The 14,632-nt window shown below is 40.1% G+C and overlaps 1 protein-coding gene across 2 annotated transcripts; it reads right to left on the minus strand.

Annotated features, from left to right (window-relative positions):
• Positions 1-3,408: 3,408 nt before the first annotated feature.
• On the minus strand, positions 3,409-14,259 carry tmem129 (transmembrane protein 129, E3 ubiquitin protein ligase). Of its 2 annotated transcripts, none has more exons than XM_010753326.3 (7): positions 13,947-14,259; positions 13,408-13,466; positions 11,500-11,757; positions 4,851-5,011; positions 4,594-4,753; positions 4,440-4,512; positions 3,409-4,308 (listed from the first exon to the last, which is right to left on the minus strand). In XM_010753326.3, exons 1-7 carry the CDS (start codon positions 14,149-14,151, stop codon positions 4,124-4,126), a joined length of 1,101 nt encoding a protein of 366 aa, XP_010751628.2. In that variant the 5' UTR covers positions 14,152-14,259; the 3' UTR covers positions 3,409-4,123. The 2 variants fall into 2 exon arrangements, with proteins under 2 accessions (XP_010751628.2, XP_019110071.1); XM_019254526.2 differs by having other exon boundaries at positions 14,137-14,258.
• Positions 14,260-14,632: the final 373 nt, after the last annotated feature.

A 14,632-nucleotide genomic window follows, 5' to 3' on the forward strand; every position in this document is an offset into this window, starting at 1 on the left:
CTGAGTCAATCGTTTTGATACCTCTTTTGTGTATGTGCGACCAAGACTGCGGGAGGAGTAGCAAGCCAAAAAAGGGCGTAAGAATAATAATAATACCTAGAAACATTTCTAAAGAAATTTTGAGTGTGTCTGACTCTGGCCCCGTCAACCCCAAATACCCCTAATGGTGGGATGAGGGACAGAAAGATAGGGAGGGTGAGGTGCTAGGATAGCAACAAAGAGTGAGATATGGGGTGGTGGGAGCCTCAGTCCTCATCTGGGGCCAAAGCTTCAAACCGGTTGGACAGCTGGAGGGAGGGAGGATGTAAAGAAAGTTGACCATGAGACCTTCTCCCCTGGCGCATGGTGGGGCATCTGTGATGACTGAGGGGTCCTAAGCCTCTGTGCTCGTAGTGGTGCTGGCTGGAGGGCTGTGTGTGTGGAGGTGCTGGCAGGTTCCTGGAGCGGTAAGTTAGCAGCTAAAAGTCCTCAGTGAAGGTGTCCAAGCCCGGGAAACCAACTACAACAGTGCTGTTAAAACTGTCCTGCATTTTGGATTGCTCCTTTAAAAGTGCATTTCGCTCAGTAAGGAGCTTGATTTGTCCTTTTAGCTCAATGAGGAGGCCTCAAATGGTTGATTTTGGTACATTTAGAGCAGATAAAAGCGCTATCAGTAAAATCCTCTTTAGGTACTAAGACAAACATGTTGCACAGGTTACATTTCATCTCTTCTGGGTGTTTTACAGCCACTGGATAAAATCGGTAAAAGCAGCTAAAACAAGTGTGGAGCAGCCGAGAGGACTCATCCTGCTCCTGCCCACTTACCCAGACTGAGTGGCTAGCTTTCTGCACAGCCATCTAGCACAAGACAACGGTTAAATTGCCTCATCCAGCTGGTGCCCCAAAGTGTTTTAGTTCAACTGTAACTGGTAGGCTCCAGTTAAACTAGAGCTGCAGTCTTACATGCTTCTCTGTGCTACCATTAGAGCTGCTGCTTACCCAGTCCTTTAGTATAGAGACTGTGTCTGTCCCCCATAACCAGTAGACTCGCAAATTAAAGCAAAAAGCATGCAAATCTGAACCCAAATGGTGTGCTACTAAACTGGAAGAATCTTGTTTAATCTGGCAAGATAATCTTAAAAGATACAGGAAGGCTCTCCCTAATGCCAGAGCAGTTACAAATTACTTCCTAATGGCACCAGACAAAGGATTTGTCTCTGTACTTATCTTGTTAGATCTTAGTGTCGCATTTGACACCACTGACCACCAAATTCTTTTACAGAGACTGGAACATCAAATTGGCATCAAAGGAACCATCCTAAATTGGTATAAGTGTAACAGGTCCCAGGCAGGGTACCTGTAAAACAGGAGAAGAAATAAGACAGACAAGCGCTTGCTCCATTCCAGTACAGCTTCGCTCAGCGTAATTTATTTTCCAGTTTGCAAAATATCTCCTTTTTTAATCTCTTTTCTGTATTTTGTTTATCCGTATTCAAATGTCCTTAATCAGTACAAAACAAACTCAAAATACAGACAGGCTGGTTATTACATCATCCTCGTTTCCAAACAAACACATTTTTTTCCCAGTACTTCATAAGGAATAATTCAGTGAACCACTGTGTTATTACATCCTCATTCAGTGAACTCACTGCTACTGTCGAGTTCAGAACTACTGCTAATAATGAAATATAAAGCATAGGCCTTCACAGGTTCCCTTATTTAATCTCACATATAGTGCAAATAAAAATAAAATAAATGTCTGAGCTGAAGGCTTAAAAAGTTGAAACACTTAATTACTGCCAATATTAACAAATGTATCTACCATAGCCTAACTGTAACATTCAACCTATTTCCATATGTAACAAAATGCCTAACTGTAACATTCAACCTATTTCCATATGTAACAAAATACTTTACCGAAAATAACACAACAGAAAAACAAAGCGGCGCCATCTTAGGCCACACGCGACACACAGGAAACCCCGTTTTTGCTACTTATTACGAAAGTCACACAAACATTTTCAGTACCCTTAGCAAAATCGACCTCACATCATTATTAAACTCATAACACAACTGTGGGTAGCTAAACATGTTTTAAGTCATCACCAACCTGTAAAACAGGAGAAGAAATAAGACAGACAAGCGCTTGCTCATTTCCAGTACAGCTTCGCTCAGCGTAATGAGGAAGTTGACAACGGTCCGTTCACAAGGAGAGTCCAAAAGGAGAAGCAAGGCGCAACACTGCCTCCTACTGGTAATACTAATAGCTCTCTTTGCTGTTGCTTTTACCAAGAGGTAATCATTGACCATTTTGGCACATATAATCAGATATTTCTTCCAGAGATCTATAACGCTGCTGCACGTGTACTGACAGGAACCAAGATCAGAGATCACATCTCTCCCATTTTGGTTTCTTCTGCTCGCATACAAAGTTCTTCATGGTCAGGAACCATCATATCTTAAAGAGCTCATAGTACTGTACTACCCATCAGAACACTGCGCTCTGAGAATGCAGTGAAATTTCAAAAACTATAAGCTATAGAAACATTGTTTAATAGATCAAAGTCTTGTGACCCTTTTCAAGCACAAAGTAAGCAGTAGTAGTATTGTTGCTGTCATTAAAGTTTTTGTTTATTAATTAGGGCCCAAGCACCGACAGCGGTGCGAGGACCTATTGGAACTGAGGGAATTTTTCCACGTTATTATTAGGGCCCGAGCACCGACAGCGGTGCGAGGACCTATTGGAACTGAAGGAATTTTTCCGTGTTATTATTTTACATATTTTCTGTCTTCTGGGACGAATTACGTGCCTGTAACATTCGCGAGAAGTCTCGGATTGTTGCCGGCGCGTCATGCCTGTGAAAAAATTTGATAATTTGGCGGTCACGTGGATTGGCCATGCTTATGGACACCATGGTGCCAGATGCACAGGAAATCGGCCATTTTGGGTGGAAGTTGCGTTTTGGAGCCATTTTTTCCCATTAAAAGTTGAGTACAACTTTCCCAAAGTCTGAACGGTGTGGCCGTGATGACCCCTCAAAGTTCGACTCACCACTACTCGCCAAAAGTCGCTTAGAACTTGTAGAAACATTGTCCTATCCTGACCAAATGTCATTGGGTGGACGCTGGACACGGCCTGAATGCGTACATATGCTCATACTCACACTCACCTACAGCGCCTCCTGCTGGTGGTTGGAAAAGTCAATTTGGTGATCTGAATTATTTTTGGCTTATAAAACTAGGCTTTGTGGGCATGTACAGACTGTGCTTGGTTGATATTGCCTTGCTCTCTTGCTTACAGGACATGTTGCAGGACAAATACACCTTTTATTGTTCTTATTTGTATGGAGTTTGAAGACCTTAACTAATGTCCAGTTTAGCTCTGCTCAAGAGCAACCTGAACACAAGTCTAAGTAAAAAACATCCACAATGGTTTGCAAGAGCTTTAATAAAAACATGTTTTAACAATTCTCAGCACACACAATCTCACAGCTTACGTTAACGAAAACAAACTCTCACATGTAAAAGAAATACAATGTCTCCAATTTACTTTGCATGCTTGCATTTGCATGTTCTAGAACTTGGGATAAAAACTGGTGCTACTGGCTCCACTGATCAAACTGCTCAAGGGATATCTTAAAAAATTTGAAATAAAAGTGACAAATACACTACACACTACATTACACAACTCAAAATCATTGCACTGAAGAATAACATTATCACTGACTGACATATTAAGTGTCAAGTATGAATGTAATTTAAATAATTGTTTCTGATTAACTATCCCTACTCAGAGCATACATGTGAATGATCAGGTAACCTTTAAATTTCGATATAAGCAGGGGTAAATAACATTTGATTTGGCTATTTAGAGCATTTTGAAATGTATGTACACTGATCAGGTCATGATTATAGAATTGCTAGGAAGCATATTTTTGCACTGGGTAAAATAACAGTAATTTGTTATATGATTATGCTATATTGTCAGTCTTTATTTTAAAAAAAACAAACAAAAAAAAAAACAACTATGTATACTGTAATATTCAGTGTCCTGTCCACTTTTTCCCCTCCAGATATTTGGTGCTGTATGTTGCTTTTTCCAAAGGAAAAAAAAATGCTATTTGGATCTATATGGAGGGTGTTGTCAGCGGACAATACAGATGTCCAGTATACAGAATTTGGCTCTACAGGTGGGGCAGGGGACTCTGCTGGACAACCAGGTCTCTGGCCTTTGCTGGTCTTGACGGCTGGCAAACCATCGACCCAGACAGGAGAGACACCACATGGGTCTGCAGAAACACTGCTGGCACTCTGAGTCATCGTCAGATCCTTGAACACACAAGTCACAGGTATAGTCATTAATTGATGAGTTATTAATTACTACATGCACGCATGCACACGCACGCACACACACACACACACACACGCGCGTGCGCACACACACACGCGCACACACACACCTTCTATGTGGCAGAGTCTGACCAGTTTGGTGTTTGCTGGAACCTGCATACAGCCGATACAGGGCTCTATCTCCTGTGCAAAGAAAACATTCTTATTAATTTTGCATTTTTACTGCGATTAGCTTAGCTAAATAACACACGTGCAGTAGTGTACCTGTCCGCTGGGGAGTATGTATGGTTGATTGAGGTCCACCTGAGCTCTGAAGGTTTCTAGGAAGAGTTCACTGATAGTGTGGCCAATCACTACGTTGGCAGAGTTTCTGATAGGAACATGGAGCTTTTCTCGGAGCTCTGGATACTCTGTAGAGTTGAGCCTGGGAACAGTGGAAAAGTACCTTGGCTTTTTTGGATGTGGCATAAGCTTTTCTTTTCCTGACAGCCAGCCCCACACACACACTGTCACACTCCTACCTGATATCAAAAGGTTTGACAGCAGGGTTGATGCTTCCCACTCTAAAGGTCAAGATCTGTGCAGGAGAGGCCAAGTCTGGACTCAGTTGGTGCTGTTGAGACTCTGTTACTGTCACATGACATTCACTCTGTAAAGCCATGTAGACATGATAGGTGGTCACCTAAAGAAATACAAAGAGGATCAGGTTTGTACATGAATGCAAATAGTTTTAGAATTAAGAAGAACATCAAAATGAAAACACAGTAAACCTGTGGTCTGGTAGAATATCTATCTAATATCTATCAAGGACTGGGCAAAAAGTTTGTGTCTCAGGATCAGAATCTTGATGCATTGGTGTACAGTGGTCCCTCGTTTATCGCGGGGGATACGTTCTAAAAATAACCCCCAAAAAACGAAATCCGCGAAGTAAGTTTTACAGGTATTATACATGTTTTAAGGCCGTAAAACCCCTAACCACACACTTTTACACGCATTTTGTACAGTACTCCCTTAGTTAATCAGGACGCAGAACACGTGTGGTTCTCCCTTAGCCAATTTAGGACGCAGAACACAATGCGTGTTCATACTGTACAGTACGCTGTAAAAAAAAAAAAGCATGCAAAATGACACAAAAAAAAATCTGCGAAACAGCGAGTCCGCGAAAAGTGAACCACATTATAGCGAGGGACGACTGTATCTAAACACAGGGGTCCTAGTGGTGTACAGGTCCTAAAGGGATGGCATATCAAAGCTGATCATCTTCTCAGTGGTGTTAATGATATGCTGCAAGTTTGCCCTTGTCCATCCAGATGGTAATGGAGGAGACAAGGTCATTGTCTTTGGCAGGTTTAACTTTTTCAGCTGACACAGGAAATCCATTCACAGGTTCAGGTTCCACTTGAGGTGATGATAGTTCCCAGGAAGTGGAAGGACTCACAAAGTATGAAGCCACTACCACTATCTTCAGAGCACTGAGCTCCAAATTGTTACGGCTGCACTAAGTCATCAGGTCATCACATGGTCAATCTCCCTAACCCAATCATCATTTTTGAACTGTTGGTATACAGGGAGAAGAACGGAGGAGAAAAAGAGGCAGCCCTGATGAGATAATGTGCTGGAGTTTGAGAGATTTTTTCCCAGCTTTAAGATATGATGGTGCCTGACCATGAAGAGGTGTATTTTAAATTGTATTCTGGATTTAACAGGTCAATGCCAAAAAGCCAAAACGGTAGAGGTATTACTTCTGATCTCGGTTCCTGTCAGAACACGTGCCACAGCATTCTGTATAAAGTGCAGAGTCCTAAGGGACTTATTGGGGCAGTCTGATAACCAGGACTTGCAATAATTCAGCCTAGAAATAATAAATGCATTGACAATATGTTTGTGTTGATTTTTTCTGTACACGTGACGTCTATTGCACGTCTGTCCGTCCTGGGAGAGGGATCCCTCCTCTGTGGCTCTTCCTGAGGTTTCTTCCACCTTTTTTCCCTGTTAAAGGTTTTTTGTGGGCAGGTTTTCCTCACTCTAACTGAGGCTCTAAGGACATAGGGTGTCACTCCCTGTACAGATTATAAAGCCCTCCATGGCAAATGTACTTTGTGACTTTGGACTATACAAATAAAATTTGAATTTATTTTAATAGTTTTTCTGCATCTGTTTGAGAGAATGTGCCTGATTTTCACAATGTTACTTGGGTGAAAAAAGGCAGTCCTTGAAGTTTGTTTTATGTCGATGTTAATATATCCTGATCAAAGATGACTACAAGAATCTTTACACTGGAGCTAGAGGTCAGGTGATCCAATGTGGAACTGCATTTATGGGATGAGCAGTAGAAGAACCTCGATATCTCTCTGCATTGCATCCAATGATGACAAGCCTACTTTTTCCAGTGAGGGAAATACCACCCCAGACCATCACACTGCCTCCACTAAAAGATTTTACTCTATCTGTGATAGAGATAAAATTCTGCAACCAGTGGCAATCCCATATCTCCACAGTCTGGTAAATAGTATATACTATATAGCCGGGGTTCCCAACCCGCGGACCGGGGTCCGGATCCGGACCGGATCGCCATATCATCCGGACCCGAGATTAATTGTAGAATTTTTTTTTTTTTTTTTGACAGGCGAGTCTATTTCATGCCGTAACATTACTTTTCCCTATCCAAGCACTGCACTGAGCAAGCATTGGAAGGTACCAACCAATCGTGTGAGAGTCATACTACCCATGTGATTCTATCTAGCCAATGAAATCGCCACCTTGAATTCAATGTGTGAAAGTGATTGGCCTTCTCAGATACAGGTAAATCCTACTACAATTGTGAATAAAGGCAGGGTGGGCGATCTGCTCTATCCATATCAAGATGAGTGACACCAAAAGGAATGCACTTGTCAATCAAAGTGAAGCAGAAAATGATGAAGTAAACCGTGGTTAATGACAATGCTGCAAGAACTGTGATTAGTGATGATATTTGTCCAGCATTTCTAATGTAGGTGGTAAAACTTGCTCGTCACTACAGCCATAGATCTTCAAGGTCATCAACCTTCTCTGCATGCCTTTCAGCAGAGGCTAAAACGGCTGCTCTCCATGCTATGGCAGCTGCCCTCAAAGAAAGACATGAATTGGAAGCTCAAGAGGCACAAATCAGATCAGATCCAACATCCACCAACAGGAGGCAATAAAGCTACAGTGCCAGTGGAGGCACAGCCAAAGGAATCAAATAATCAGTTCAATCATCCACCAGCAGGAGACATTAAAGCTGCAATGCCAAGGGGGCAAGACCAAAGGAAAATGTTTCACAGAAATTTGAACCAAAAGCTCAAGTTCTAAATCCCTCAAGCATCTCCGGAAACATGTCACACTATACGTCATACAGTCCATTCAGCATTCTGGGTTGTTGCAAACCAATATGGACCAAGGCAATCTTCTTCACATCATGCAAAAGCAAAATGATATAACTGCTCTACTAGTAGAGCAACAGCAGGCTTCATTATCATTAACCTTAAGGGATATACTAACCTTTGATGGAGACTCTCTTGAGTATAGCACCTTTATCAGAGCTTTCAGCATGGAGTGGAAATAAGTACACTAGAGGATAACCTCTCACAGGGTCGCATTAAGAGGATAGGAAGCAGTTTTGCCACCTCTGTTGCAGCTGCTACTTCTGGAAACGCAACTCAAATGCAACAAGTAAAAATATCCTGTCTGTTGTGTGAAGAGGGTCACAGATTGGAGTTGTGTCCCAAAATGGAAAAGAAACCACACCAAGAAAAAATTAATTTAAAAAAAAGAATGGTGTTTGTTTTGGAAGACTGCCTTATTCATCTGGGTTGTTGTGTATGCTGAAACATCCTACCAGTCCTACACTCAAAGGAGAAGGAAATGGCAGAGGATACACAGCAAGAAACAGCAGGGAAAAGTTGTGCAGTTTCTCAAAAAACGTGGTCATGTAGGGGGCAGAACACATGATTGTCTTGTCAACTGTGCCTGTACAGATCAAAGGCAGTAAAATAATAAAAACGTATACGTTCTTAGATCCTGGTAGCACAGCCACTTTTTGCTCTGAGCAACTCATGAGTGAGCTAAAGATGAGAGGAAGAAAAGCCAATATCCTATTCAGAACAATGAATCAGGACAGGCTTGTTGACAGTCACATCATCTCAGGATTAGAAGTAGCTGCACTCAACAATAACAGCTACTATGAATTACCCGATGTGTATACACAGTAACAGATGCCTGTGACTCGTGATAACATTCTACAACATCAAGAGTTAAGTGCTTGGCCAGAATTAAATTTCTATGGAAATTCCTGTCATTTACGCTGATGTGGATGTATGCTAAGATAGAGTTGCTGGTGAAACAATACAATTCTGACTATAATGAAAGAGCAACAGAGGATTTATGGATATTATATTACAGTTTATAGTTAATTAATGACTTGCTGCTGCTGTGCATCTGTGTGTCTCTCTCTATCACAGGTTCCACTGCTACTGTAATCATTTTATCATTCATTATAATTCATTGACATTTTATCATTCATTGTAATTGTACAATATGTTTGTGTTGATTTGTTCTGTACACGTGACATCTATTGCACGTCTGTCCGTCCTGGGAGAGGGATCCCTCCTCTGTGGCTCTTCCTGAGGTTCAGGATTTCTGAGGACCTAAGGACCTAAGGTCCTAAGGACAGAGGGTGTCACTTCCTGTACAGATTGTAAAGCCCTCCGAGGCAAAATGTGTTTTGTGAATTTGGTCTATACAAATAAAATTTGATTTGATTTGAAGAAAAATGCTACATTTAAATAGGACTACAGGTATGCAGAAAAGGTGCCAGAACACCAACTGGAAAGATAGGACAGGAAAGTCTAGTACCTCCCACACCATGGCATGCGCCATCCTAAGAAAGAAACCTTACATGTGGTATTTGACTGTGGTGCAAGCTTAAGTCACTCAACTTCTCCAGGGACCTGACCTGACAAATTCTTTGCTTGGAGTTCTGACTAGGTTTCGTAAGCAATCTATAGCAGTTATCGCTGACATAAAAGCAATGTTTCATCAAGTCAAAGTGGCAAAACAAGACATAGACTTTCTTCACTTTTCAGCTTTTAAGTCGTGGAAGTACGCACATTATTTTCAATTCACCAGTGAAAAAGACAAGAACATAACAGTAAAATGCACACTCTGCGTGGGTGAAAAGCTTCTTCTTTTTTTGGTTGTTGTATTGCCACTACACTAGCTGTTCTGCATGCTAATAAAAGCTAAGATTAGCAATGTTAGGCTAAAAGACCTAATGTATTATCTGCATTCAGTCTGATAGCGAAATAGCAAAAGACATGTTTTTTAATTTTTAAAAATAAAAATTCAAGATTTTTTAAATTATCATTTAAAATGTTAATGCAGGGCCTTCAATGTTTAATAGGACATAGATGTACAAATTCAAAGGGGAAAAAAAGGAAAATATATGCTAATATATTAAAATATAATACACTATAGTATACTATAGCTGATTCTTAGGAGGATTTTCACTCCAGTACTTACAGTATGTCAGAATGCATTTCACAGGATTCAAGCATTTGTTTACTGCACTTTATTAACTTAATTAAAAAGAACAGAAATGCACAGGGCACTAATACACAATAGGGAACTTAGAATACACTGTGAACTGTGTGATTCTGTAAGCAGAAAAGGAAAGACAGTTTTGGACAGATATACAGTGCTCAGCATAAATGCGTACACCCCCATTGAAAAGTAAGACTTTAATCAATATCTCAATAAACACAAGAGCAATTTCCAAAGTTTTGACAAAACTGAGATTCATAGAACATTTGTTAATAAAGTAATGTGAAAAATATAATATACATCTTATTACAGTTTATTATTATTATTATTAAGAATAATATTACAATAAATATTTAGAAAATGTTGATTCTGAAAGGAAACTAAAGACTTTCTGACAAATCTGTTGGGGTGTACTCCGAGCTCTGAGTGTTTTTTGAGCAATGTATATGATAGCAAGTCTGCTTGATGTACTTGGATTCACCCAGGTTAAATTATTAATAACTGGACAAATAAATTAAGAATGAAGTCCACATAGGATTAATTAGACAGGGTGAAATTAGGAGTTTGCAAATATGGGTCCAATAGGCCAGCACTTTAAGATTGAGATTATTATAAATCAAGTCTCAGACAGATCAATTCTAGATTCAATTCAAATTAATATTATCCAGTCATATTTATTTATTTGTGAGATATCTCAAAAGCCTGGTAAGCCTGGTTACCAAACTGGTAAATAATTATAGACCAAAGACTTGACTGACTTCTGTTAGTAACCGAGTCGTTTTCTTTATTTTAGGTTTTCTTAACACTGACCAAGAGCATTTTCAGTTTACTTGTGCTTATTGTACTCACTTGGAAAAAAATTGGTCTGAGTGGATATTGATGTGGAGCCAGATGCTAATTAAAACCATTTCTATTAATGAAATATTGAGGACTGTACCTCTTTAGAGATATGCTTTCTGAGTTCTTTCGGTTTTCAAATGGGTTAGTTAGTATTTTTGTATTTTGACCATGTACATTAGGTTCTTCCACACACATATTTTCAAAGTTCAAATCTTGTGTTATCATCAACCACGCTGCAACATGTAGCCATGCCTGGTGTAATTTAGGGTTTAAGGGCTAGTTATGGCGCTATAGGTTTTGACTGCTGAGGGACTTTTTCATGATGTACTGAGCTCTCTCTCTTTCAATTATTATTAGTAGTAGTACAAGTTGGTTGTAGCTATCAGCATTACAATATCCAACCAGTTGCAGCAGATGGCCACCCACCATGAGCTTGGTTCTGGTTGATAAGGAAGTGCTTCCTTATAATGGGATTTGTTGCGTCTCTGTTAATATTATAAAGAGTACTAGACCAGTTCTATATGAAAAGTGTCCTGATAGGATTTAATGCTACATAAATAAAACCAAAATAAAATTTTATTAATGCAAGTAAAGCATGGAATTTGGACTTCAAGCCTGGTGATGGTGTCTGACAATACCTAGTGTTCACAATAACAACTGTATTTTAAGATAGACAAATGTAAGCCTAGCTAATTAAAAAAATGCATTGTGATTTGGACACCCCCGATGTCAACAAAACAGCATGAACATAGATAAAGTGTTTTTACTTACCTTTAACACCCAGTTGTCGGTAACTATAACTCTGGCTCCAGGCACCCCTGTAGCAAACTTATCTATACGTCTGAACTCAGTGTTCATGTTGGCTGCCACAGAGCCCCAGCTGGGGTGAGATGGCTGTATGTGGGCCTGCAGGGCCTGGCTTATTGGATGGTTATTCCAGTGAGAGCGGGACCAGTAAATGACCAGCGTCCAGCTGGCCAACTGAAGGCAGAGAGAGAGGAGGAGAAATGCTCTCCAGCTGTCACTCACCTGGTGAAAGAGCATGACAATATAACTGAGACACAAAGATCTTAACCAACTTTTAACTACTTTTTAACTACATGCCAAAAGATTGACTTGGACAACATCTTAAATGCTCTATACATCATCAGGGTAGGGAGCTCAAAGCATTTATATCACAGTGTCTTTTGAATGGCAATCATGACAAAACAATTGGCACAGAATTATTATTTAAAAGGTACAATATGTAGGATTGTGCAGAATACTGATAACTAGCTGTTAAAAATGGACACCGCAGGGTCAAATTCAAGAGAGATTCTAGAGAGCAGTCTCCCCTAACTCCTTTCTCCCCAGACTGCAGCTAATGTAGGTTTCCCAGGTTAAGGACACTGAACCTTCATGAGGGTAAAACATGTGCAACAAGGTTTATTTCATGAAGCAGCTTCTACTTCTGAGTCTGACAATCCTACAGTGTCCATGAGATTAAACAAAGAGGGATGATGATGGTGGAGATATTTTTTGATTTACAGAGGAAATCAGGTGGAAACCCACAAAAAAAAAAAGGCACACTGGGTTTTTTTTAAATCTTCTCCAATATTTACCGTGTTTTTCCACCTCTTCTCATGGAGCTTCTTAGGTCCTGCAGAATCTATGGTATGGTGCCCTGCTCAGGGGCACCTCGGCCATGGCAATTTGAGCAGCAAAGGCAGGGATTGAGCCACCAACCTTGGGGTGGCCCACAACCCACTCTACCACTGAGCCCAAATATCTCGCAAATTGTACCTTTAAATTGCATATTAGTGTATATTTACAAAGCAGCAGATTTGAATACACCCACTGTGTACTTTATCAATCAATACATTGCAGAGTTTTTTAATTTTTTTATTTGATCATGACTGAACACAAAATCTAATACTCTAAAGCAGCTTTGTGTTAGCTTGTGTATTTAGGTGCCAATTGAGAGAACAAAATGAAACTGGTTTAGGTTTGGCTCAGACAAGTGACTGATGCACTTTTTTTCACTTTGCACAATATGGGGCTGAAATTGTGTCTGTGATTGATGAAGTCTTTACAGTGAAAAAAATCAAGTTTTCCAGTGTGCATTCCATGAGCACTGATATATTATCTGAATATATGAGCACAACAGCACTAGGACATTTAAATATATGTATCACTCCACTCTACAGGTATTCTAATACCATTACATTTAATTACATTACTGGTGTAAGAACCTAAATACAGAAACTAAATCACCGTGATCAGCCAGTGTCAGTAATCAATACACACTTCATTAAACCATTAATCAAACCAGTGACATCAAAACCAATAATATACAGTGTTGTTCAAGGTTGTTTTATATCTGTGCCAGACAAATTACACATGCTAAATGAGTTGCACACTATTGGTATGGAAACATGTTTCAAGCCTTGTCCTTACTTCTAATGCTGATAAAGTTCAAAATTATTGACAAAAACATTTACAGAGTTTAATTCCATGATTTTAGGGGCGATCCCATATCAAGGTCTTATTTGCTTAGTACCCTTACTACATAGTACCAATTGTATTGCATCTGGGATAGAATGTGCTATCCTACTCTGGATTATGGGGACATTAAACAGTTAGTGAGCAACAAATGTGTTCATCAGTCTAAATATCAATATAACAGAGAGACAGGCCGACCTGGTGAATGTATCCAAGTTTTTTTTCTGGAGCAGCAATACACATCCCCATGTAATAACCTAGAGAGATGAACAACAACATGGATATAAACAAAACCTATACAGTCAACAATAGCACTAAACAACCTATCATAAGCAGAATATATTAACTACAACCATGTTAGGCACGCAATCTATCTTCACTACCCTGCTCCATACACAAACATGCACCACAAAATATATGACGCAACCCGTAGCGACTTTCGCTCTTGTTTTTGTTGTTGTCTGTACTTCAGCGTGTAACACTTGACGGTGCAACGTGCGATTCAATTCTGGAGTATTTGCATTCTTACAAAGTGAAGAGTGTGAGACTTAAATGTACCCTGTAAAGGGCCGACATGTTCAAAAGTAGGACGTGGTGCTTCCAAACACCAACACTGTCCACTCCCCAAATACAGGTGTCAGGTGTCACTGTTGACACATTAAACTAGCAGGTGGTGTACTTATCAAAGGCTGTTAGCTATACCGACTGTTTGAATACATTCAAATTTTTAATTTTACCTAAAGGCAGCGCGGAGTGGACCAGGACGGTAATGCTGGTTCTCCTGATGTGGTACTGAGTGAAGCCCACATCCTCACTCCCCAGCCAGGACGAAAACAGATTCTGGATGGTTAAACCGGCTGAACGAAATTCGTTGGGCGCACACACAAAACAGAAAGAGAACACGATGTAGGCTAAAGTAAAAGTTACCTCGGGACTCTCCATACTAAGCTCTAAGTTCACTAACAGGACTGTTGCTATTCACGTTCCTCTACTTCCTCATAAATGTCTTCATCGGCTACGCGACGCTACCCGACTCTACCAACTAAGGGACGTGCTGCCATCTACTGAAATATCAGGCAAACGACTTGGGATGCTCCACAGACCTCCTCTGTGACGCTAGGGTGCAGATAAAATATACAGTAGTGTAAAACGAGATTTATTTTTGTGGAGATTTCATTTGTAGATTATCATAGTTTTCAAAGGTTTCATAAGGAAACTGGCAGAATTTAAGGAATGATACTACTACTACTTGTATTCTGTTGCTTCATTTAGAACAGGAACTTACCCACTGAACCATATGGTTCACCGTGTAAGTTCTTTCCTAAAGTTTCTGTCAAATCTTCTTACAAATTCTCCTTCACATCTTGATCTCTCCTCATGATGTTTTCCATCAAGGTCAAGAAAAAGTTTAGGAAAGGACATA

Source organism: Larimichthys crocea, unplaced genomic scaffold, assembly GCF_000972845.2.
Source record: "Larimichthys crocea isolate SSNF unplaced genomic scaffold, L_crocea_2.0 scaffold388, whole genome shotgun sequence".
In the NCBI taxonomy this organism is placed as follows: domain Eukaryota; kingdom Metazoa; phylum Chordata; class Actinopteri; family Sciaenidae; genus Larimichthys; species Larimichthys crocea.

Bases quoted from the DNA above. Each gene is read 5' to 3' on its own strand.
- tmem129 (XM_010753326.3), bottom strand. From the start codon at position 14,151: ATGGAGAGTCCCGAGGTAACTTTTACTTTAGCCTACATCGTGTTCTCT. The intron at 4,754-4,850 runs GTAGGAGTGTGA...CACTGTTCCCAG, and splicing joins GTCAAACCTTTTGATATCAG to GCTCAACTCTACAGAGTATC. The intron at 4,309-4,439 runs GTGTGTGTGTGC...TGTGTGTTCAAG, and splicing joins CAGACTCTGCCACATAGAAG to GATCTGACGATGACTCAGAG.